The sequence below is a fragment of the Meles meles genome, chromosome 8 (genome assembly GCF_922984935.1).
Source record: "Meles meles chromosome 8, mMelMel3.1 paternal haplotype, whole genome shotgun sequence".
Taxonomy (NCBI): domain Eukaryota; kingdom Metazoa; phylum Chordata; class Mammalia; order Carnivora; family Mustelidae; genus Meles; species Meles meles.
Window position 1 is genome coordinate 8,743,767 of NC_060073.1, and position 24,047 is coordinate 8,767,813.

The 24,047-nt window shown below is 47.5% G+C and overlaps 2 protein-coding genes across 3 annotated transcripts; one reads left to right on the plus strand and one right to left on the minus strand.

The window, feature by feature from the left end:
• Window positions 1-1,756: 1,756 nt before the first annotated feature.
• TTC9C (tetratricopeptide repeat domain 9C) lies at window positions 1,757-9,778 on the minus strand. Of its 2 annotated transcripts, none has more exons than XM_046014177.1 (4): window positions 9,713-9,778; window positions 9,185-9,442; window positions 4,609-4,791; window positions 1,757-2,382 (listed from the first exon to the last, which is right to left on the minus strand). In XM_046014177.1, exons 2-4 carry the CDS (start codon window positions 9,420-9,422, stop codon window positions 2,288-2,290), a joined length of 516 nt encoding a protein of 171 aa, XP_045870133.1. In that variant the 5' UTR covers window positions 9,423-9,442; window positions 9,713-9,778; the 3' UTR covers window positions 1,757-2,287. The 2 variants fall into 2 exon arrangements, with proteins under 2 accessions (XP_045870133.1, XP_045870132.1); XM_046014176.1 differs by having other exon boundaries at window positions 9,536-9,778.
• A 1,055-nt stretch (window positions 9,779-10,833) lies between these two features.
• On the plus strand, window positions 10,834-23,604 carry HNRNPUL2 (heterogeneous nuclear ribonucleoprotein U like 2). Its single transcript, XM_046016012.1, has 14 exons — window positions 10,834-11,678; window positions 13,644-13,779; window positions 14,065-14,141; window positions 14,341-14,480; window positions 14,786-14,876; window positions 14,973-15,085; window positions 15,505-15,768; window positions 15,954-16,076; window positions 16,475-16,603; window positions 17,258-17,426; window positions 19,078-19,278; window positions 20,311-20,384; window positions 20,640-20,747; window positions 20,861-23,604. The coding sequence occupies exons 1-14, from the start codon at window positions 11,138-11,140 to the stop codon at window positions 20,939-20,941; spliced, it is 2,247 nt and encodes a 748-aa protein (XP_045871968.1). The 5' UTR covers window positions 10,834-11,137; the 3' UTR covers window positions 20,942-23,604.
• The last annotated feature ends 443 nt before the right edge of the window (window positions 23,605-24,047 follow it).

The following is a 24,047-nucleotide window of genomic DNA, read 5'->3' on the forward strand; positions in this document are numbered from 1 at the left end:
AGATCACAAGTAGGCAGAGAGGCAGGCGGTGGGGGGGTGGGGAGCAGGCTCCCCACTGAGCAGAGAGCTTGATGCCGGGCTTGATCCCAGGATCCTGGGATCATGACCTGAGCTGAAGGCACAGGCTTTAACCCACTGAGCCACCCAGGCACCCCTAGTGCAATAAATTTCTAAAATACTTTTTTAAATACCAGTTTTATTTTTTTCCTCATTGATGCAGAAGATAGCTTAGTGTAACATCAAGTCTTTGGAAGAAAAAAAGAAAGAAAAAAGATCAGAAAGCAAAACTTGCTCAAAGCAAACATGCAACCGTGACAATTTTGCCAACAACCTAGGCTTAGAAACTTAAGCAGCTTGGAAAAGGAATGAAATACTCTATTTCTGTTAGTTCTGTCCTTGGACTTACAAGATTATTTGGTAGAAAACCTTTTTATTTTAAGTTCTGTTATTTAAGGGGGGGGGAGACACAAAGAGGAGCCTGACTCTTTGGGGGTCGGGGGGCATTACTGATGAAGGGAGAAGAATTCACGCATACTTAGCAAGACTAGGGGTTCGGGGGTTTTTTGGTTGTTCTTTCTGAAATCTGTTAGGTGATGGCTAGTGACGCATGCTTACTACCTCCACTCGTGAACACTGAGGCAGTGCTACGTGATCTCCTCTACTCTGCAGAACTCAAACATCGTGGACATTATTCCCAACAAGTACACAGAATGACAAAGGAGCTTGTGGTTGATGGAGCCTCCTATTGAGATGACCACACCAGATCTGCAGCCTGCACTGACAAAGCTTCTAGAAAGTTCTATGGGGTGCTTCAGTACTAGGGAAGGAGAACCCTTCCTCATTATTTCCCTCCTCTGGAAGGAACTGAGCTCTTTGCAAAATACGCGATGATACATGAAGAAAAGATTTATGTTTTTATCCTGCTTTCGTGGTCTTGTTTCAAGACAACATGGCAATCTGTTTTTCCTATTTTCTTTTCCTCAGAGAAAGGAGCATACTATACATACGCACCTATTAAAAATTAAAATGTTTACTTGGGTTTTTTGTTTTGTTTTTTTTGGCACAAGGGCTAACGAACTGTTAAATATTTAAATGCCTAACTCAAGGTTGTTTTTTTTTTTTTTTAAAGATTTTATTTATTTATTTGACAGAGAGAGATCACAAGTAGGCAGAGAGGCAGGCAGAGAGAGAGAGAGAGAGAAAGAGAGGGAAGCAGGCTCCCCGCTGAGCAGAGAGCTCAATGCGGGACTCGATCCCAGGACCCTGAGATCATGACCTGAGCCGAAGGCAGCGGCTTAACCCACTGAGCCACCCAGGCGCCCCTAACTCTAGGTTTTAAGATAGAAGAGTTTAATGAAAAAATAAATAAGTATATTGTATGAATGCTCTGAGTATGAACAATAGCAGGGGCTAGAAATTACTACCAGAAAAAATAGAAACCAGATACTTTCACGGGGGGACAAAGAATCTGAAGGTACATGGAATATTAAGAAAAAGGAATTGGGGGGCGCCTGGGTGGCTCAGCGGGTTAAAGCCTCTGCATTCGGCTCAGGTCATGATCCCAGGGTCCTGGGATCAAGCCCCGCATCGGGCTCTCTGCTTGGCTGGGAGCCTGCTTCCTCCTCTCTCTCTCTCTCTGCCTGCCTCTCTGCCTACTTGTAATCTCTATCTGTCAAAAAAATAAATCTTAAAAAAAAAAAAAAAAAAAATTTAAAAAAAAAATAAAAAAAAAAGAAAAAAAAAAAAAAAGAAAAAGGAATTGGTTTAATCAAAATGGTTAATATAAAATCTTTCCATTTTAAGTCATGGTGGTCCAATTTATAATTGTTTTCACACAAAAATATGTTTGCCAGTGTGTGGTCTGTGTGACTTTGGCGCTGGGCATCTGAGAAAACAGAGAAAAAACTCTTTAGTCATTCTTTCATCCTTTACTAGCTTTCTCCTCTGTACATGAATACGTGTAACAACATCTACCATGAAAATCGGTGCCACAGAGAGGATTAATCGCACCTATAGGTGCCTGTATTCTCAAGGCAAATAACCCCAAGAATCATGTATGGAAAGGTATACAAATACAGATGGACAGACCCGAGAAACAAAGCACAACACAACAAGAAAAGAAAACCAGACTGCGTACGTGCCAAGGAGTTTGGGCAGGGCTCGAAACAAAACAGAAATCCACCTGGGTCAGAGAGGTATGGGGTTAATTTCTCTTGCTGAGGCTCAGGTTTCCCCTGGATGGGTCTTTAACTTTCAAGTTCAAGTGGAGGAGCATCTTTCTTCTTCGTTAACCAAACATGCCCAGGTAGAGCTGTCTCTCCTTCTGATGGTAGCTACTGAGTTCCGACTGTGTTAGCTGGAGGTACCGTCGGACATTGGCATCTTAGAATAGGGCAAAGAAGGCAATTAGAGGCAGTCAGAACACAATCACACTTTGGGGCAGGAAAGGATTGTTCACACACTTCGTTTGTTTGTGTACAACTTTTTCTATAGAATCAGCTATTTTCTTTTTAGCCATGGCCGGAATTAATCAATGAGCCCTTTAAAATGTTCAAAGCAAACACACTGATTATAAATACTTAGAGAAAAGACCAAGTTACTGTTATTGGCTTCTGCCAGCTAGCATTTGACCCCCACTTTGGGGATGAGGTTATTTTACAGAAACAGGTCAGAGACAACCCCAAATGACATCCCGAATGAATGATACAAAACCAGCACTGTTACTTCAAATCAAGATTCCAAGTCTTTCAAAGGACTTACTATAGAAGGTAGGTTTGAGGAGGGCCAGATTTCTGAAACTGGAAAGAATCATTTGGGTTTACTTAGTATTATACTAGAACAATTTATTTTTTTTTTTTGGAGGGTGTGTGTGTGTGTGTGTGTGTGTGTATGTAGCAGAATAAACATATTCTCTGGGAGAGTAAGTTTGTTCCGATCTACAAAGTATGCACAGTATTTTTTACTCTCTAGAGCCCAGGAACCTTCCTGTGAAGAAACACACATTAATGATGAGTATCAGACTTTAGCTGTTACGTTAGCCCTTCTTCGTTGAGGCTTCTTCTCTACCTGTAGTCGTGGAGTTTGTTCTGCCAGTTTTCAGGTTGATTTCTGGGGTATTTAGGATGATTTGATGATTATCTAGTTGGATTCGCGGGATGAGGTGAGCCTAGGGTCCCCCTACTCCGCTGCCATCCCCCCCCACATACTTCTGTTTTAGAAAATCTTTTTAAGATCTGAATATATTATAACTATTCCTTATAATAGTAAATCTCATTCATTAACACCACTGCGAATTTTTTAAAAAATCTTGTACAGGCAGAAAAATCTCTGTACAATCAGGGCTGGCTGGTTGTTTATTTGATTAAGGGAAGGAGTTTGAAGAAAGAGCTGTTGCCACAACTACAGAGACTCTAAAAATGCTTATAGGTGGCTGGCAGTTCACTTAGTGTACTTGAAGGTAAGAAACACCAACAAATGCCTCATGTTTTAGGTCTTTATTCACACTAGCTTTCCCATTCATTTGTTCTATGATTATTATATTTTATTTTATTTTTTTTAAAGATTTTATTTATTTGACAGAGAGAGATCACAAGTAGGCAGAGAGGCAGGCAGAGAGAGAGAGAGGGAAGCAGGCTCCCTGCTGAGCAGAGAGCCCGATGCGGGACTCGATCCCAGGACCCTGAGATCATGACCTGAGCCGAAGGCAGCGGCTTAACCCACTGAGCCACCCAGGCGCCCTGATTATTATATTTTATATTTAGATTTTATTTATTTTTTAAAAGATTTTTATTTGACAGACAGAGATCACAAGTAGGCAGAGAGAGAGAGAGAAAGAAGCAGGCTCCCCGCCCAGCAGAGAGCCTGACACGGGGCTCGATCCCAGGACCCTGAGATCATGACACGAGCCGAAGGCAGAGGCCTTAACCCATTGAGCCACCCAGGCGCCCCTAGATTTTATTTTTAAGTAATGTCTACACCGAATGTGGTGCTCAAACTTACAACCCCAAGATCAAGAGTTACAGGCTCCACGGACTGAGCCAGCCAGGCGTCCCTCCACCCCACCCCCATTCACTCAGTTTTTGCTACATTGTTATGTTTGGGCACCCTCTGCTTCCAACATCTCCTAGCTGCTCTAAGCCAGAATGCAAAACCAGAGACAATTTTCAGTGCTGAACCACCAGCACAGGAATGAGTCTATAACCCCACTTCAAGATATCCTTGCTTCGGAAACAAAGAACCAAGTCTCAAATTCTCTCTCAGCAGGCCTGCCCTTTTTCTAGGTCAAACCCGGGCCTTGCTGAGCTAAAGGATAAAGTGAGGGCTAAGGCAGGCGGGGACATTCTAGATACGCCCATTGAAGCATAAATACTTCTAGAGGGTATACAATAGTGCTTTACCCTGCAGACAAGCATGCAAGGATAGAAGAAGGCCAGTTGATCAAGCGCCTCTTTCTACTTCTTGAATTCTGAACTACGTGAATGTATTACTGCTTAGCAAAAACATTTAATAAACTGAAAAAGTAAAATAAAATACTCCCCGCTCCCCAGCAGATACCACTGTGGTGCAATCTTATCTGTTCTTACCACTCCCAATCCCCTTCTCTCTCACCTTTTGGCTGCCTGTTGACAGCAGCCAGGAGGTACTGCTGAGCTTGGTCGTAGTCCTGCAGATGGAAAAAGGCCACTCCAGCCCGATACAAGGCCTTGGCATTATCAGGTTGTCGTTCCAGGACTTTCTGACTGTATTCTTTCACTCGTTCATAGTTCACTGGCTCCATCTGAAGGAGACAGGCTAACAGGCCAAATGAAAGGAAGACAGAAGAGGGAGGTGGGGCTTACTACACTTGGTTCCATGGGCCAACTGGAGACAGCACCAGGGGACAATACCAACAGTATTCACTCATCTAAAGCGTCTAAGTGTCTATCAGGTGTCAGACATTCTTCTAGACACTGGGGTTGCAACAGCAAACAGAAGCTTTACATACCTTGTAAGTGACTTTAATAGCTACCAAATGCTTACAATGTGCCTAGTGCTGGGTTAAGCCCATTTCTAAAACTGGTAGGAACACACTTCGAAAGGTATTTAAAATTCTTCTTCATTGTTTCGCTTCTACCTCAGGCTCTCTGTCTGGAACCTCCATTTCATGACAATTATTGTACTGCAGATTTTTAATTTTTATTTTATTTATTTTTAAAAATATTTTATTTAACAGACAGATATCACAAGTAGGCAGAGAGGCAGGTAGAGAGAGAGAGGAGGAAGCAGGCTCCCTGCCAAGCAGAGAGCCCGATGTGGGGCTTGATCCCAGGACCCTGGGATCATGACCTGAGCTGAAGGCAGAGGGTTTAACCCACTGAGCCACCCAGGTGCCCCTTAATTTTTATTTTAAAGATTTTATTTATTTATCTGATAGACACCGTGAGAGAGGGAACGCAAGCAGGAGGAGTGAGAGAGGGAGAAGCAGACTTCCCACTGAGCAGTGAGCCTGACTCAGGGCTTGATCCCAGGACAATGAACCACCCAGGTGCCCCCCCGGTACTGCAGCTTTATAAACAACAGTTGCCATCAATTGCGTGAGGAAATAGCAAGCACTGTGCTTGGTGCTCTCTAAGAACATTATTCCGGGGGCGCCTGGGTGGCTCAGTGGGTTAAAGCCTCTGCCTTTGACTCAGGTCATTCCAGGGTCATGGGATCAAGTCCCGCATCACGCTCCCTGCTCAGTGGGGAAGCCTGTTTCTTCCTCTGCCTGCCTCTCTCTATCCCGCTCACCCTAACAAATAAAACCTTTAAAAACAAAAACAAAACATTATCTCATTTAATCTTCTCAACCACTCTATGAAATTGGTCAGTGTTATTATCTCCATGTAATGGACAAAGAAATCAAGGCTTGGAGAGATAAAAGTAACTTGCCTAAGATCCCACAGCTTCTAGGTGGAATATAAAGTTTGAACCAAGGTCTCTCTGATTCCCAAACCATCTTTCTTTCTTTTTTTTTTAAGATTGTATTTATTTATTTGACAAAGAGAGAGAGAGATCATAAGTAGGAGGAGAGGCAGGCAGAGAGAGAAGGGGAAGCAGGTTCCCTGCTGAACAGATAGCCCGATGCAGAGCTCGATCCCAGGACCCTGAGATCATGACCCGAGCTGAAGGCAGAGGCTTAACCTACTGAGCCACCCAGGTGACCCCCAAACCATCTTTCTTGATAATATATTACTTCACTATTACCTTGGCATATATAAGGAGATTTCAAAATACAAATCTGGGGGCGCCTGGGTGGCTCAGTGGATTAAGCCGCTGCCTTCGGCTCAGGTCATGATCTCAGGGTCCTGGGATCGAGCCCCGCATGGGGCTCTCTGCTCCGCGGGGAGCCTGCTTCCTCCTCTCTCTCTCTGCCTGCCTCTCTGCTTACTTGTGATCTCTCTCTCTGTCAAATAAATAAAATAAAATCTTTAAAAAAAAATACAAATCTGTTTAGGAGCCAATGCTCAGCCTTTCAATAATTAAGAAGGGAAATGTGTTCCCTATTTCATTACCGTAGGAATGAAACACAGTATTATTTAATCATGGTGCTGAGAAGAAAGGAGAATCAGGGCTTCTGAGGACAGTAATGGGCCCAGGCTTACATCTGCATCCCTTCTACAATACCCCCACCAAGTGGTCATATGGCTCAGACTTGACTAATCCATCACTGTAGCTTCATTCACTACTAGACAACAGGTTATGCATATGTTAGGCAGAGCCAGGAGCAGCAGGAAGAGGAACGAGACAGACGTCTTGAAGAGCAAACGCCACTTGCATCCTAGCCCCTGAGCAGGAAGAGTATACAATAAACAAATGAATTTTTAGAAGCGTTTTCAGGAAAACAGAACTGTGCTATGATAGAGTGAATGAGGTCAGAGTGATGCTTGATTACACAAGGCCTCTCAAAGAAAGTGACTTTTGAACTAGGATCTGAATGACCAGGATCACTCAAGGGACAGGGCATTCTAGCCTACAGAGAGAAGAAATTCTACAAAGCTAGGAGGTAGAAATAAATATGCTTTGCAAGTTCAGTGCATGGAGAAGCCAGATCACGTCCGGCCCTACAGGTGAGGGTCCGAGTTTGGGTTTTTTCCTAAGGGTAATGAGATACCAATGGAGGATTTTCGGCAGTGACGCGATCTCATTTTCTTACCTGCAAGATGGGGATAATCACAAGCACCTGGCAGAATTTTTATGAAGATGAGAAATATTGTAAATAAACTGGTGTGACAGGCATTCGATGAGCGGAAATGGTTAATTGAGTAAGTCTTTACGGAGCATTTCCCAAGCACCTCCAAAGAGAGGGTCTACGGATGGCTAAGCCACAGTCTTTGCTTTGGGGTCCATCGACAAAGTGAAAATATTGGCTGACCACTCTCTTTAAAAGTTAAGGTTCCCATGCCTGTGGCACTCACTGTCCCCATTCTCTGCTTTAGTCCTTTCCCCAGCACTTACCATCACCTCATATATTATGTATGTTCCCTCCTTATTTGAATATATGTTCCAGGAGAGCAGCTCTTTTTTTTTTTTTTAAGATTTTATTTATTTATTTATTTATTTGACAGGCAGAGTTCACAAGTAGGCAGAGAGGCAGGCAGAGAGATAGAGGGAAGCAGGCTCCCTGCTGAGCAGAGAACCCAATGCGGGACTCGATCCCAGGACCCTGAGATCATGACCTGAGCCGAAGGCAGAGGCTTAACCCACTGAGCCGCCCAGGTGCCCTGAGAGCAGCTCTTTTTATCTGTCTCATTATCCTCCCATATCCTTGCTACTGAATAAATGTTGAATTGAATGACTTGAAACATTAGCTACTATATAATTACTATTACTGGCACTTGAATCTAAGAATAGCTCTAGACACACACTGTAACAAAGCTAGATTTTCATCAAATCATAAGTGAAAACTCTTGTAGTGAAAAAAAAATCACCTTTAAATAACAGTCATGAAGTATAAAAATTAATCCTAATAATTTCTATGGCCTCGGCTGGGACCATTAGAATGCTTTAATATATTTCAAAATAATTTCATTAGCACTATGATTATGTTGTCGGCCATGGAGCAGACCTGAGAAGTTTACTTTCTTTTCACAGATTAATCTTAGTGATACTAACTCTGCCATCTGTTTCGTCATCCAAGGCCATATGGAGATGGATGACACTAGTTATCCCAGAGCTGATTTTTTTTTTAAATATTCAGAGAGAGCGAGAGAGAGAGCACATAAGCAAAGGGAGAGGGAGAAACAGGTTCCCTGCCGAGCAGAGAGAGCCCAACTCAAGGCTTGATCCCAAGACCCCCAGGTCAGGACCTGAGCCGAAGGCAAACGCCCAACCAACTGAGCCACCCAGGTGACGCTATGATTTTTTTTTTTGAAAGATTTTATTTATTTGAGAGAAAGAGAATGAGTGGGGGGAGGGGCAGAGGGAGAAGCAGACTCCAGTTGAGCAGAATCCCAGTTAGGCCACTGGGATCAAGACCTGAGGTGAGGGGCACCTGGGTGGCTCAGTGGGTTAAAGCCTCTGCCTTCAGCTCCGGTCATGATCCCAGGGTTCTGGGATCCAGCTCCGCATCGGGCTCTCTGCTCAGCAGGGAGCCTGCTTCCTCCTCTCTCTCTCTCTGCCAGCCTCTCTGCCTACTTGTGATCTCTGTCTGTCAAAAAAAAAAAAAAAAAAAAAAAAAGACCTGAGGTGCAGGCCGATGCTTAACAGACGGAGCCACCCAGGCGCCCCCAAGAGCTGATTTATAGGAAGGAGGAAAACGTGGAAAAGTCCAAAACATCGAATAACGACTGACACCACAGGCTAAAGCAAGTGGCTTCTTCCTATATTTTACATATTAAAGAAACAATGTTTTTTCCAGAGTGTGCAAAATTCCCTAAATCTAACAGCATCCGCTAGGAATCTGTTAGAAACACAAATTGGTAGATCCTCCCCCCACCCCACATTACACCTCAGACCCACTAAACTGGAATCTCTGGGGGTGGGGCTCAGTTAACAAACTCTCCAGGTGAAGTTTGAGAAGCAGGGAGCCCTAGAGATTGGAAATACATTTCAATTCATGGCAGAATAATTACATGACAGAACAGCACGTCTGTGCTTTTCCCAATGTTCACAGACTTTCACGTGCCTGCCTGATACTGTACCCGCCCTTCAGCCCTGGTCTTACCAGCTAGATTGTTGTAGCAGTCTGTCTGCGTGGTCTGCAGTATGTTCTCCTGCTCAGGTGTGAGGGCCGGGCCCTGAGGTCCTAGATTAGGTATCGGGGAGGGCAGATTTGGATCCAGACCCCGCAGCTGAAGCAGAGCTCGATGGTACCTACTTACAGCATCTCGGTACTTCCCTTCTCGGTAACGCTGGTTCCCCTTCTCCTTGTACAGCTGAGCCTCCTGCAGGCGCTTCTCCATAACTCTGCCTCCCAGAGCTCCTGCGGAATTGGGAAGTGGAAGAGCAACTGAAGCTCTGGAGGCAGGAGCGAGTAACTAATTTAGGTAGCCGATATAAGAAGGCAGGAAATTACTCTTCTCCGGGACTCCCCCCAGGCAATGACTTTCGCTTGTTTCTTCTACAGCCCCTTCCTCTCTACCCTGCAGTATTTTTCGATCTCTAGACGTACAGGACTAATCAGGGAGAGGATGTGGGAATAATAAAGCGAGAGACTAAGTGGTTTCTTAAAGAGACTGCGGGGTGAACAGACCCTCCCGGAAAATCAGAGGCCGTCCCAAGAAACTGTGGCAGGCGTGGGAATGCCGGCGGATTTTGCTTCCTCCTTTCTTTTGGACACACCTCCCTGACCCGGAAGTGAAAGGGAATAGGCGGGGCCAACTGCTGAGAGAAGGCTACAGAGCTGGCCGCCACCCTGGCTCTTTATTTGCACGTATTCCACAAGCATTTGTTTCTATCTGCGTCAGAAGCTGGGAACCGAGCTGAATGCGTTCCGTGCACTCAAACCACAAGCATAAACTGACGCGACAGCACGGCAGCTCAGTGGCAAGTCCCCCAAGCCCCACGGGCAACCGCTCGCCCTCTGCAAACGCCCAGGCACGGAAGTCTCCTCCTCGGCTTCGGTTTACGGGCGGAAGCACCTACATTACCGGGGCCAGAGTCCCGACAGTTTGGTGTCTAAACGGTAGCGCGCATTGCGCCACGCCGTCCAATCACAAGCGGCCTCGAAAAAGTAATCCCGCAGAAATGACCCCGCCTCTCCTGCGGATCAACCCGGGGCTGGAGGGGGGGCAATCTCCCGGCAGCTTCGCCAATTGGAAGAATCCGGATGATCACGCACGACCAATCAGCATTGCAGATGTCGATTCAAGTTGGCCAATAAGAAAGCTAACTGGCGAGGTCCGGGCGTGTGTTGCTGGGTAGAGAACTTGAAAGATTTTAGCGAAGAGGGCCAGGGGGTCACAGTATATTTCTTGGTTTGGGGAAGCCCTTTGTGTACTAAACAGAAAGACAATTACTAGTAGGCTTTCAAGTTGCAACAGCTTCCCTCCTGGCTTTTTTTTTTCTTCTTAAGACGCTGCCGCACGTATAGATAGTAGGGAAGAAAGACTAGCAAGCCCTAAGACGACAGCGCGATCGGAAGCCAGCCGGGAGTAAGGGTGGTGACGGGGTGGGAGGGGCGTGTGGGAAGGGAGCTCCCGGCGGCTGCGCAGAGCCCGCGGCTGGAAGTACGGGCTGGCGGGCGCGCACACCCCTCCGTGCTACGAGGCACTTGAACCGCAGCCAGTCCCCGGCTCAGGCTCCGGTGCGGCTGCGCGGTGAAACCGCTGGCGGCGATTGGCCGAGGGGTGAGAGGGGGCGGGAGGGAAGTCCGTCGTCCTCGGCGCGCCCGCCCGCGGCAGGGGAACCGAAGGGCTGTAAGGGAAGCGGTGCCCCGCTGCGTTGTTTGGGGCTCCGTGAGCCGAAGGGGGGAGGGGAGCAGTAGGGAGAAACAAACACTACGTAGCGGAGGCTGCGCGCGGCCTTCGCTGCCTGCGTGCGTACGTGCGTGCGCTCGCTCGCGCGGGCTCAGTGCTGGCGCGTGAGGCGGAGGCGGGCGGCGGCGGCGCCTGCGCGGTCGGGCTCGGTCGACGGTTCGCAGGGGAGGAGGCGGCGGGAGGCGGAGGAGGCGGCGGCGATGGAGGTGAAGCGGCTGAAAGTGACCGAGCTGCGGTCGGAGCTGCAGCGGCGGGGCCTGGACTCGCGCGGCCTCAAGGTGGATCTGGCGCAGCGGCTGCAGGAGGCGCTGGACGCCGAGATGCTCGAGGACGAGGCCGGCGGTGGCGGGGCCGGGCCCGGCGGGGCCTGCAAGGCGGAGCCTCGGCCTGTAGCCGCGTCGGGCGGTGGCCCGGGCGGGGACGAGGAGGACGACGAAGAAGAGGAGGAGGAGGACGAGGAGGCGCTGCTGGAGGACGAGGACGAAGAGCCACCCCCTGCCCAGGTCTCGGGCCAGGCCGCGCAGCCGCCGCCGGAGCCCCCGGAGGCGCCAGCCATGGAGGCCGCGGCCGAGCCTGATACTTCCGAGAAGCCGGCGGAGGAGTCCACGGCGGGGTCAGGTGGGGTAAATGGTGGCGAAGAGCAGGGCACCGGCAAGGGGGAGGAAGACGAGCCGGAGGAGCGGAGCGGGGACGAGACGCCGGGATCCGAGGCTCCGGGTGACAAGGCCGCAGAGGAACAGGGTGAGGAGCTGGCAGCGGAGCCCGGCTCCAAACTGCCCCCGACCCAACACCCAGCCGTGCACCGCGGGGTCCGATTCCCTGTTCTCCCTTGCCTGAAAGCGCAAGATTCCTATCACCTTCTGGTGGGACTCCCCAGGGGAGGTGGTGGTTTTCATTCTCTGCCCACCTTTCGGGGGGGGGGGGTGGGTGGCTGCCTCTGGCAGCCCTGTTCTCTGCAGGAGGGAGGTTCCTGCCTAACTTGGTTCCTGGATGGAAGTGAGCGATTTTGCATGCGGACTGCTTGTGAGCTACCTGTGGAGCAGCTCCCCGCGGTACTGGTTATCTTTTCCTATGTGCTCGCTTCGGCAGCACATATACTTTTCCTAAAGCGGGAATGCGCTTAGAAATTGGCGCTTACACGGACAGTCAGACCGCACTAGGGAGGCTTTGGCCTTTGGGTTACCTGACTATTGATATTTCCGCCTTAAAAATATTAAGCAATAAGCCAAGTTCGCTAAGTTCACCCCATCACTTTGCTGGAGCTTGAGCCACACAGTGAATCTGGAAGTCTAACCTTGCTCCTGCTTTAGCAGCCAGTGGTGTGAGGGTGTGGAGTTTAATAGTTAACTAGTGAAGCGAAGGTCTTAATCTAGTGCGTTTAGAACTGACCAACCCCATCGTAGAGGTTTTATCTTGCCTGAATTCTTACGATTAAATTTTAATCTTCCCACTGAGTCCGTGGATGGGCAAATTTGGGGATTTGCTGTATACTTGGTCAGCCTTTTACATTTTAGGTCCCTGACTTCCTGAATTGAAAAGATTGAGGTGTTAGTGGCTCCATTTGAGTAACCTCGGAAGAGAATGTGTAGAGTCGCCCCAGGGAGTTAGTGACCTTTCTTCTTTTGAAGTGGTTGGATGGTGAGAGCTCATCCATACCTGTCTGTCAGAGTAGGTAGGAAAGCTAGAGCTGCTTCCAAGTCCTACTATGAAGTGGGTTGCCTTAGTTTTTATAACAGATTTTTTCAAGCTGCTATTAGTAATCATGGTATAATTGGAACCCATTCTAAGACAGTCACATGCAGCTTGCAGATTGTTTGTTCTATGTCCTGGAACAAAAATCCCATTACATAACCTTTGACCTAACGTGTATCCCAAATAGCAGGTAAAAAAGGTTGAGAGATAAAGGACAGCTTTAAAGAAATTATTATTAAATATCTTTGTGTTGCAAACTGCCAAAGTCTAAGGAAAAATTCCAGTTTTTTTCCCCCCTCTGGCAGAGAATGTTGCTAAATATATGACAACACCTTTCTGCCCCACATTATGTGAAGTAAAGATGCAGTATTATTTATGGGTCTCTTGTGACTTAATGGTTTGCTCTTGGCAACTTTCAGTAAAAAGGCATGGTAAAAATACAACTGTGTATATGCACCTGAGTCTATTTGCTGTATAAGTAAAAGCTGTGAATGGCTGTGCATTCTAAGTTAGAAAGGCAAACTCTTTAAAAAACACACACACACACACTCACACTGAGGCATCTATATCATGAAGCTGTGGAAGAGTGTTGGAAAATGTGTATTAACTGTCTCGCTTATATCCAAATCTAACAATCAAGGATCAAAATTAAATTAACCTACGAAGTTTTTTAAAAGACTTAGGGGATTTTTAAAGATGTCATATTGGTGGGAAAATCTGCAAGTTTGACCTGATTTAAGCAGATAAATTTAGAATGCAAAAATTGTCCAATTTTTATCTACTGCTTGACTCTAATTAGCCCATAATGTCCATCCCTTCTTTTTTCTAAGATAACGTACCATCCAATGACAGGAAGATGATCTTTAGAAATAAAACATTCTGTGGATGCAGTGGGAATAACCTGGCTATTCTCATTAGACGGATTCTCAGCTCCTCCTTTAGTTGCTGTTGGTTCTGAGCTTATTCTACATTCCAAAATGAAAACTGCTGATTTTCTTTCCCTCCTTTTTGTAGGAGATGACCAAGATAGTGAAAAGTCAAAACCAGCAGGCTCAGATGGTGAGCGGCGGGGGGTAAAGAGACAGCGGGATGAGAAGGATGAACATGGCCGAGCTTACTATGAATTCCGAGAGGAGGCTTACCACAGCCGGTGAGGGAAACAGTCCCTTTCATTGAAAGGAGTGTCTGCTCTGATTTTGGTATACCTGATGTTGATTGGAGAGTTTGGAAAGAGGGGTGGATTAAAAATGGAATAGGTTTTTATAGGCATAAGTTTTAGATTGGATCTGCTCTGAAAGCTCCTGTCGTTTTCTCATTTGTCGAAAGCAGCTCTCTCCTGGAATTTTATATTCACTGATAGTTTAAAACGTTTTACAGATACCCTTCAAAGAAGAGGGGTTTGGATACACCATTTGCTTTTCTCTTCTACCTACAGCTCAAAGTCTCCCCCACCCCCTGAAGAAGAGGCAAAAGATGAAGAGGAGGATCAGACTCTTGTGAACTTGGACACGTGTATGTATAAGGCAGATAGGTTGGGGTTTTCAACCAGTCAAATGTGACTTGGGATAGTAAAATTTCATGGCCTGCAATTTTTAAGAGACTTAGCAATGGGAGACTTTATATCCATTCTTGACAACTAGTTGTATTTGTGTTCTCTTGATGGCTTTCGAGTGTTGAGCTTTGGAATAAAGAGATTCCTTCTTTCTAACAGATACCTCGGATCTCCATTTTCAAGTGAGCAAAGACCGCTATGGGGGGCAGCCACTTTTCTCAGAGAAGTTCCCCACCCTTTGGTCTGGGGCAAGGAGTACTTACGGCGTGACAAAGGGGAAAGTCTGCTTTGAGGCCAAGGTAGTATGTGCAGCTCATTAAGATCCTTCATTGATTAAATTATTCATTAAACTACCATGTATTCAGTTCCTGCCCACCAATATTGTATTAATGCAGTAAAAGGCACTGCGTTTTAATGATGACCTTAGCTCCAATAACCAAGAAATTGATCTCTCTGGCTTTGGTTTAAGTTCATTGACAGCTGTTATTCTGATGTTGAGCTGTGATAGTAGTTTTCAGTTCATATAAAAGTCTTGTCTTTCTAACTCAGACTTTGTTCCTGAATTGGTCAGAGTATCTGAGAGTTCCTTTTCTGACTTGACCAGGTAACCCAGAATCTCCCAATGAAAGAAGGCTGCACAGAGGTTTCTCTCCTTCGAGTTGGATGGTCTGTTGATTTTTCCCATCCACAGCTTGGTAATGTTATTTTTAACTTAATCGTTGTGTTTGCTGCCGTGTTGCTTACTCCATAGGAAATTTGGGTGTAGGTAACTAATTTGTTCGCTGTTCTAGGTGAGGATGAATTCTCTTATGGTTTCGATGGACGAGGACTCAAGGCAGAGAACGGGCAGTTTGAAGAATTTGGCCAGACTTTCGGGGAGAATGATGTCATTGGCTGCTTTGCTGTAAGTGCTCCTAAAAGTTGTGGGTTCATAGCAAGGAGTGGATAGAGGGCACTGGGTGTTCAGTTTGCTTCCTTCCTCCCCCCCCCACCCCAAGTAGGCTCCATGCTAGGTGGGAGCCTACTTCCTTTGCTGTATTGTCAGATTTCTGAAAGCAGGTAAAGTCTGGAATGTATCAGTGAGTTCATGGTGGGGCTTGAACTCATGACTGAGATTAAGACCTGAGCTAAGAGTCGGACACTCAACCCACTCAGCTACCCAGGTGCCCCTCAGTTTGCTTCCTGTCAGGTCTTGTCTTTTGTGCATATGATGCATTGTTTGCTTAGTTGTGTTCAGAAGTCTGAGTTTTAAAAAATATTGTAAGGTGTGATCAGTCTCAAGCCCTGTAAGGTCACAAACGCTCTTGTTTATTGTCATTGTAGAATTTTGAGGCTGAAGAAGTAGAACTTTCCTTTTCCAAGAACGGAGAAGACCTAGGTGTGGCGTTCCGGATCAACAAGGAGTCCCTGGCAGAACGGGCCCTCCTACCCCATGTCCTCTGCAAAAATTGTGTCGTAGAATTAAACTTTGGTCAGAAGGAGGAGCCCTTCTTCCCACCACCGGAAGAGTTTGTGTTCATTCATGCTGTGCCTGTTGAGGAGCGGGTGCGCACCGCTGTCCCTCCCAAGACCATAGAGGAGTGTGAGGTATGCTAGACAACAGGCAGAAACGTTTGTACGTGTGCTTTGAAACAGTTGGTCTTACGGCTTCTCATAAAGCTGCTTCTTAAAGCTCCACTGAGTTGGGGCAGATGACGATGTTCTTAAATCGGGCTTTGTAGACATGACCCTCCGTCACTTTCCATGGTATTCCTGGTTCTGTTTACGTACAGGTGATTCTGATGGTAGGACTGCCTGGATCTGGAAAGACCCAGTGGGCACTGAAATACGCAAAAGAAAACCCCGAGAAAAGATACAATGTCCTGGGAGCTGAGACTGTGCTCAATCAAATGAGGGTGAGTTGCTGGGGGAGGTTAGCCATGGTATTTGCTTTGGAGGCCCCCAAGAAATGCCTATAACCTTTTCCTGATGGAGTTGGGTCTTTTAAGTGTCTGAGAACAGGATCCCACAAATAGATAATTGAATTCTCAGTATATATTTAAGGTAGTTTTTTTTCCCGTTTGCTCTGTTGTCAGATTTCTGAAAGCAGGTGAAATCTGGACTATATCCAGATCAAGACTGGAAGTGACTCTTAGAAATTGGACGACATACGTTGACAGCATTGAGGAATAGCAGTGAACTGCTGTAATAGCTTTGGTGGCATTTAGAGAGATGGCCTTTACCAGTGACTCTTGGGTTTTAACTTGCTGCATAACTTCTCGTGTTTCTCTTCACTTCCCCTCGAACTCACCAGATGAAGGGGCTTGAGGAGCCAGAGATGGACCCCAAAAGCAGAGACCTTTTAGTTCAGCAAGCCTCCCAGTGCCTTAGTAAGCTGGTCCAGATTGCTTCCCGGACAAAGAGGAACTTCATTCTTGATCAGGTATTCTTCAGACATTGGGGGGGATGGCGGGGGAACAAAAAAAACCTGGGGCACCTGGCTGGCTGAGTCAGTGGAAAGTGCAGCCCTTGATCTTGGGGTTCTGTATTCGAGCCCCACATTGAGTGTAGAGGCCACTTAAAAAACGAAAGAAGGAAAGAAAGAAATCTAATTTTACAGAAGGTCCAAAGATGAAAACTTATCTGATAGAATTGCCTACAGTCCAAGTGGGGTCCATATGTAGAGGGAGACTGAATTAACGATCAGAACCAGGTTACCTAATTATGACCAAGCGGTTATATTGTGGCCGTAATGTTTTTTGAACTCAGAGATGCCTTCTATGAGCATTTTTACCAGAAAGTAGGGACCCAGACTATAAACACGTAGTAGAGGTAATGGGAAGAGCTTGTTTGGATTCCTGGCTCCGCCACTTAACTAGGTTTATGACTTCAGACAAGTCTTGTTCTCTGAGTCTCAATTTTTCTGATGTGCAAAACAGGATAATATCTGTTAGGTGGAATTTGAAGAATTAGAGGAAATTGTGTCTGTAAGATCCCTAATCTCTTGATTCACTTGGAAAAGATGCTCCGTAAGTGTTTTGGTTGCATATGAGTGGTAATTTTTATTCCTAAAACCTGTTATCCTTCCTGTCCCTAGTGTAATGTGTACAACTCTGGCCAACGGCGGAAGCTGTTGCTGTTCAAGACTTTCTCTCGGAAAGTGGTGGTGGTTGTTCCTAATGAGGAAGATTGGAAGAAGAGGCTGGAGTTGAGGAAGGAAGTGGAGGGAGATGATGTGCCTGAGTCTATAATGCTGGAGATGAAAGGTGGGCTAACATGATACAAGTTAGGGAGCCTGTTCTTGGTCAGTGCACACCTTTTCAGGACCTCTTAGTGCCTCTTAGCATCTGGAGTACTTCTCCACATTTAAAAAGTAAATCTGGGGGTGCCGGGCTGGCTCAGTCAGTAGAGCATGTAACTCTTGATCTCAGTGTCATGAGTTCAAGCTCAGGTTGGGCATAGAGCTTACTTTAACAAAGGGGGGCGGTGTGTAAATCTGGAGAGCAAATGAATGGGTGTGAGCACTTGTAGATGGATGAATGAGGAAGTGACTGGAGAGAGGCAGTAACTCCTTGAAACGTTCAGAGAGGCTACAAAAAGGGGGGTAGTGAGAGACTCGAAGCACTCAAACAGAGGCTTTGCTGAGTCAGTTACTCATTTAGTAAAAGCTTCAGGGGTGTTTACTGTTTGTTAGTACTATCCTAGGCATAGAGAGTAAATAGCCAGTGAAACGAGGCTTTACCTTCATTGAATTTATGTTCTAGAGGGGGGAGGTTATTACGGTTCAAACGAAACTTACAGTGTTTGGTGTGAACAGTCTCATCGGTATACCTTGCTTTCTAGTGTCACATTAGGATTGTTTTTTCCGTTTTGGTTTTTGGTTTTTTTAATGCAGTACAGAACCTTACAGCATCATCTCCATCTTGACTGATCCCACTTCCAGTCGTTCTCTTGAGAGAGATTTTTTTTGCCCCCTGTTGGCTGCCTTCACCTTCTGGCATCCCACTTGTCTCATCGGCTCCTGGCTCTTTGAATTGTGGTAATGCCCAGACCCGGGAGCTGATGACACACCTCAGAGCCGGACGCTCTGGGTTAACTCAGAATGAACTCTGCCAGTCCGTACCTGGTACTCAGACACTTGGAGGAATTTAGTTCAGAGAGCTAACTGGATTCCTCTGAGAATCAGGAGATCCCCATTGAGCTGAATTCCGCTGAGACCCCGCCTCATGTGCCGGCCCCTGGCGCACAGGTGGTAAATGACCCTTGTACCCTTGTTTCCTGTGCTCGTCTGGATGAGTGAGTGCATTTCGGTTTGAGTCAGCTTCTCATGGAGTCGCTCTTAAAAGTGGATTTCTCGGGGCGCCTGGGTGGCTCAGTGGGTTAAAGCCTCTGCCTTCAGCTCAGGTCATGATCCCACGGTCCTGGGATCGAGCCCCACATCGGGCTCTCTGCTCAGCAAGGAGCCTGCTTCTCCCTTTCTCTCTCTCTCTGCCTGCCTATGATCTCAGTCTGTCAGATAAATAAATAAAATCTTAAAAAAAAAAAAAAAAGTGGATTTCTCAGCATTTTACCAACACCAAAGCTTTCTCAGGTATTTTTAGCCTCTGGCTACCTGCCTCTGTCCTGATAAGACACTTAAACCCAATTCACTGTTAATTTATTATGGATCACTGGAGAACTTGTAAATGACTTCACAGGTAGCCTCTGGCCTGGGGCTGATACAATTTAGGGAAAAAATTCCAGTAGGGCAAGTGCATCATTCAGTTAAGTGTGAGTGGGGATGAACCCAGCAGCTTTGCGGGCATGGGTAGACGAGCCTTAGAAAATCCCGTTCCTCCTCCAGAGGACTTTTCAAGGTGAGATCTTGCGCATATGTGCACTTTCCAGGTCTTGAGAGCTTCTCTCTTTCTCTTACAGCCAACTTCTCTCTGCCTGAGAAATGCGACTATATGGATGAGGTGACATATGGCGAGCTGGAGAAGGAGGAAGCTCAGCCCATTGTCACCAAGTACAAGGAGGAGGCCAGGAAGCTGCTGCCCCCCTCCGAGAAGCGGACAAACCGCCGAAACAATCGAAACAAGCGCAACCGGCAGAACCGAAGCCGCGGTCAAGGCTATGGTGAGTCCCGGGGACCTGCCAGCCTCCCTGCCTTGGTGCGGCGTCATCGCTGCGCACAGCGGGAGCCACGGTAGAGGCAAGGACAGCCGGTCAGGTTGTAGGTGATAAGGAAGTACCTTCTCCATGGAGCTGGTTCTTCCCCTGTCCTCCACCCCCATTTTCTTAGGCTTTTCCCACAATCCTTCGTTCAGCGAGAGGTAGTTCTTTTGCAACAGAAATGTTTTTTCCTTGAAAAGCCGGGTTTGAGCTTCTCTGTCCCGTTTTCAGTTTGACATACAAGTGCCCCGCTTGCTTCCTGCTCACTGTTGCAGTAGAGCTCCAGGAGGCGGGCAGTGAGACAGGACTCTCAGCCTAAAGTTTCTTGCTGCTTTGTCTGTTGGATCAACCCAGCTGTGTAGACAGAAAGTGAATGCATTATTCGGTAATTTGGGGGGGTTATGAAGTAAGTTAGGCTAGTAATAGAATTAATTTTCCTCCTGAATGTCTTGTCAGTGAGCCCCGTAGTTTGCGTTCACTGCCCTTTAATAATGTGTGTGTGTGCGTGTGTGTGTGTTTAAGTCAACAAAATTTTTGAGTGTCTGCTGTGTGCTAGGCATTGGGAATACCAGCTTCCTACCCTAGATGAGCTTACTAGTTAGACTTTGTGTCATTGGCGTGGAATAACGGGTCTGGGTTATAGGATATCTGGGGTCCCTTCCAAGACTGAAAGTCTGTGATCCTATGAATGGCAGATTTTATTCCTATTTCTGACTCTGCCAACTATCCTTTTGCCATCTTAGATGTTTTGCAGGAATTGGGGAGCTCCAAAAGCAAGGTGGCTTGGTTTCTTGTGTCTCTATTCCTCTGCCCTCCCCCTTGAGACTCTTGAAAAAGCTCCTGGCTGGTGTTTTAATTACCATTGTGTAAGCCTGACAGAAGCAGGCTTCCTACTCCCCCAGAATTGCCTTTGGCTCCGACTTTTTGATTTCCACTCAGACGTGGAGCCAGGACCCCATGCCAGCTGTCTGAGCGCGCTCTCCATTTCTCTTCCAGTGGGCGGGCAGCGCCGAGGCTACGACAACCGGGCCTACGGGCAGCAGTACTGGGGGCAGTCTGGAAACAGAGGGGTGAGTGCAGCTCTCCTTCTGCTCCTCCCTCTGGGTCGTGATGGCCATTCCTATTGGCTTGGGGGAGCAGAGCGGTTTGGGCTGTTTCCTCAGGGCTTAGGGTTTTGCCCATTTAATGTGTTCCTCTGGAAGAATTTATTCTGGGAAGCTTAAGCCTGTTGATCACATCAAGCTATGATATGTGTCTCGTTTAAAATGGGATGGCAGCGGTTCGTGATGCCGACAACCCGCAAATCTCCACTCCCTCTTTCTCAGGGCTACCGTAACTTCTACGATCGATACAGGGGAGACTATGATCGATTCTACGGGCGAGATTACGAGTACAACAGATACAGAGACTATTACAGACAGTACAGTCGGGATGTGAGTATCCGGGGAGAGCGAAGGGGGGTGGCCGGACTAGAGGAGTGAGCGTCATGCCTCTCCGTCCTCCGCCAGCTGCGGCGCCCAGTGACGGGGTTTCCCCTCTCTTCTAGTGGCAGAATTACTACTACCACCACCCCCAGGACAGAGACCGATACTACAGGAACTACTACGGTTACCAAGGGTATCGGTGAAGCCCCTGTCATTCTCGCCTGTCAGCCGTGAAGCTGAGTCTCTAGGGGTGCCAGGCACCCCTCCAAAACACAACCAAGGAAAACAGGGGCTGTTTTTCGGGTGGGGCTGAGCTGCCGGGGAGGGGCGGTGGGGGGGGAGGGTGCGCAAGCAGGGGCAGGGGAGGGGGGAGGTGGAAACAACAAAACTGTACATTTTTTTTAAAAGTTTGTTGAAAAGAATATTGTCTTATTCTATAAAACATTTCAAACCTAGTTAGATATTTGTAATCAAAAAACATTTGCGCAGAAAGCAGCACTTAGGGCTGCCTGTCCTGTATCCTGCAGTTCGGACAGGAAAAGAACTGAAAATGTCACCCTTCTGACATTCTAAGGCAGCTGGACTGGCAGCCGAGGAAGGGAGAGTGGTGAGGAGGTGCGGAGAGGGTGGGCACGCATGTTAAGCGCGCCCTCTCCGGAGCAGGCAGGAGTGGGGACAGAGGGAGAGCTTGTGACTGGGGCAGTGAAAATAAACGATTGGCTCTTATCAATCACTTGCACCAACTAACCGTTTGTATTTTCTTTACCGACCTTTCCCTCTTGGGAGATCTGGTCTGGTGGGCTGGGAGGCCAAAGTGTCCCTGTCTCCACTTTCCCAGGCCTCGTGCTGTTCGGCCGAGGCGCGGAGACTGCCAGTTGGGTGGTTCTGTTACGGAGGATTCCCAGGCTGAGGACGCCCGGGGACGGCTCACGATCGCAGAGCGGAATAGCCTGCACGCTCCGCGCACCCGGCAGTGAATTTCCGCAGAACCTTCGGGGAGAATGGCGTTGCCGCCCTCAGCCGGAAGATTGTGATTCTGCCAGTCTCTGCTCTCTGTCTTCCAAGCTCGAGACAGGCGGGAAGTCTCTGAAATCATCTCTGTTAGGGTACCTGGCCTCTTGTAGTGCGAGAGAAGGAGCGTTTCTCAGGGTTTCAGCTCACACAGAAACGAAGCAGGATTCTTGACGCCGCAGCAGGAGATGTACATAGGCGGATCCTGTGGTGTGGGCTCCCGGGCCCAGGTGCTGAGAATAGCAACTATTTTATACAGTGTGGGGGGCACAAGCCCTGCTGGGATTTTTGATACACAGGTAGAGAGTGGATAGGAGGGGGGTGGGGGGTGGGAGGCAGCTCAGTGGGGGCTGCCGAAATGGCGGGGGGGGGGGAGGCCGAGAATGTGAGCGCGTGTGTACCGTGTGCTTGAGAAGGGAGCCGCCCCCTCCCGACTTCTGGAAACAGGATTCCTCCAGGGGCGCTGTCCCTGCGCGTCCCCAGAGAGGCCTCTAACCAGGAGACTTGAGTTGGGATAGTTTTTGTTTGTAACTTTACCAACACCCTCCTGGTTCTTGACAAACAGCTTCCGGTGGCTGGGCTCAGGAATCCGGGGGGGTGGGGGGTGGGGGGGTGGGAATGCTCCTTCCGTCCTCCGCTTCAGTTGTAAGTCCTCTTCCTGCCTAGTGTTGTGTCAGCCAAGAGCTTACTCTGCAAACACCGCGTCCTGCAGCACTAGCCCGTCGGGGTGGGGGGGGGGGGGGCTTGGACCCCCGCCTGCCCTGAGGCTCCACTTCCGTTTCCTCACCTGGGCAGTCCTCGGGTAAAAATTTTGTGCTGAGATCTGATCTTCCTCTCCCTCTGCCATCACTCCCTCCGTGCAGCCCTTCTCTAGGCACGCAGGCCCTGTCCCGGTCCTCCAGTCACCCCTGTCCCATACACCCTTCTGCCCCCGAGGCTGGCAAGGGGGTGCTGGTAGGAAGGGAGCCGGCTTGCTCCTAATGACATCCTTTCTGTTGGCGCCTGCTTTCTTGTGGGGCCCTCGTGGATTTGTGCGTGGCAGTGGGTGAAGTGATTGCATGAACTTTGCTGTAATCCACTAACAACTTATTAAGGGAGTTTGAGAAAGCTTTGCTCGTAGTGTCAGGCAGGGAGGTAAAAATCGGAGCCCAAAGAAATTGCCGTAGGGCAAGATGATGTGAACAGAAAATTGAATCTGAGGCAGAAGTTCCCATCCCTTTTTCAAATGTTCCGTCCTCTGGCGAATAGCAGCTTTTTATGGTCTCTGACGTGGTTTGTGGATGCTAGGCCCTCGGGGCCAGAGGAACAAAGCTCAAGCCGTTTGGAGGTCTTGGGGGTTGGGGGAGGGCTAGGGGAGGGACTTGCTGTTCATTTTGGACACCAGAAAGTCATCATTTAAAAAAAAAAAAGCTATTTCTGTTGGATGGAGAGTGAAACTGCCACATGCTTGTTAGTTTAACCCAAGAGATCACTTAAAACAACAGTAGATGTCTGGGTTTTGTTTCTGTCTTTTTATTGTGAAAAAATGATGTTAAGTGGGGGACATGTGGATTACCAGGAGGGACCCCTAGCCTTGTTTTCCTTAGAAGACTTGTTTAGTGTTTTATCAGACGTCTGTTGTAGTTGTCCTAGATGGAAACACACACCACATGGAGACTGTAAATGTTTTTGCACAACCTGTAAAGCATTCTTGGAAGTGGCCAGTAAAAAAGGGTTTTACCGTTAAAAAAAAAAAAAATGTAACTGTGTCATTGTTTACATCTGTAACTTTTTCCTCCCCTGTTCTCATTACATCCTGGCAAAAATGTAGGCATAGTAGCTTCCAGTTTTAGAATAAATAACCATTTGGATTGAATTCACCCTCTCTCCTGTGGCTGCACTGACTGGGGCGGAGTCTTCTGGGGGGGAAACTGATTTTTGATGGTGATTCCTCAAGTTATGCTGGGTCCAGCCAACGATGGCTTTCCTCTTGCATGGCTAGTACTCCCTTCCTGTTCTGCGAGTCACTTGGGGGCCAGCCAGGCCTTCACTTGACGGTTCTTAGTCCCCGTAGTGCCTGCTTGCGCTGAGCGTTTGAGCCAGTGGAGTAGGAGAAAATAAATTCTAAATCCTGATTTCTCTGTATTTGGCCTATACTAAAACCATTTGGATGCTTAAAGCTAAATGTAAGGTTCCATTTGGGGACCAAATAAGTTTATTAATAAGTCATTAATACTTAGGAGGAAGAGCCTCACTCCATGAAAGATGTTTGATGGGCGTTATTTCATAGTTAATTTGGAGAGGAGAAGGTAACTTTGA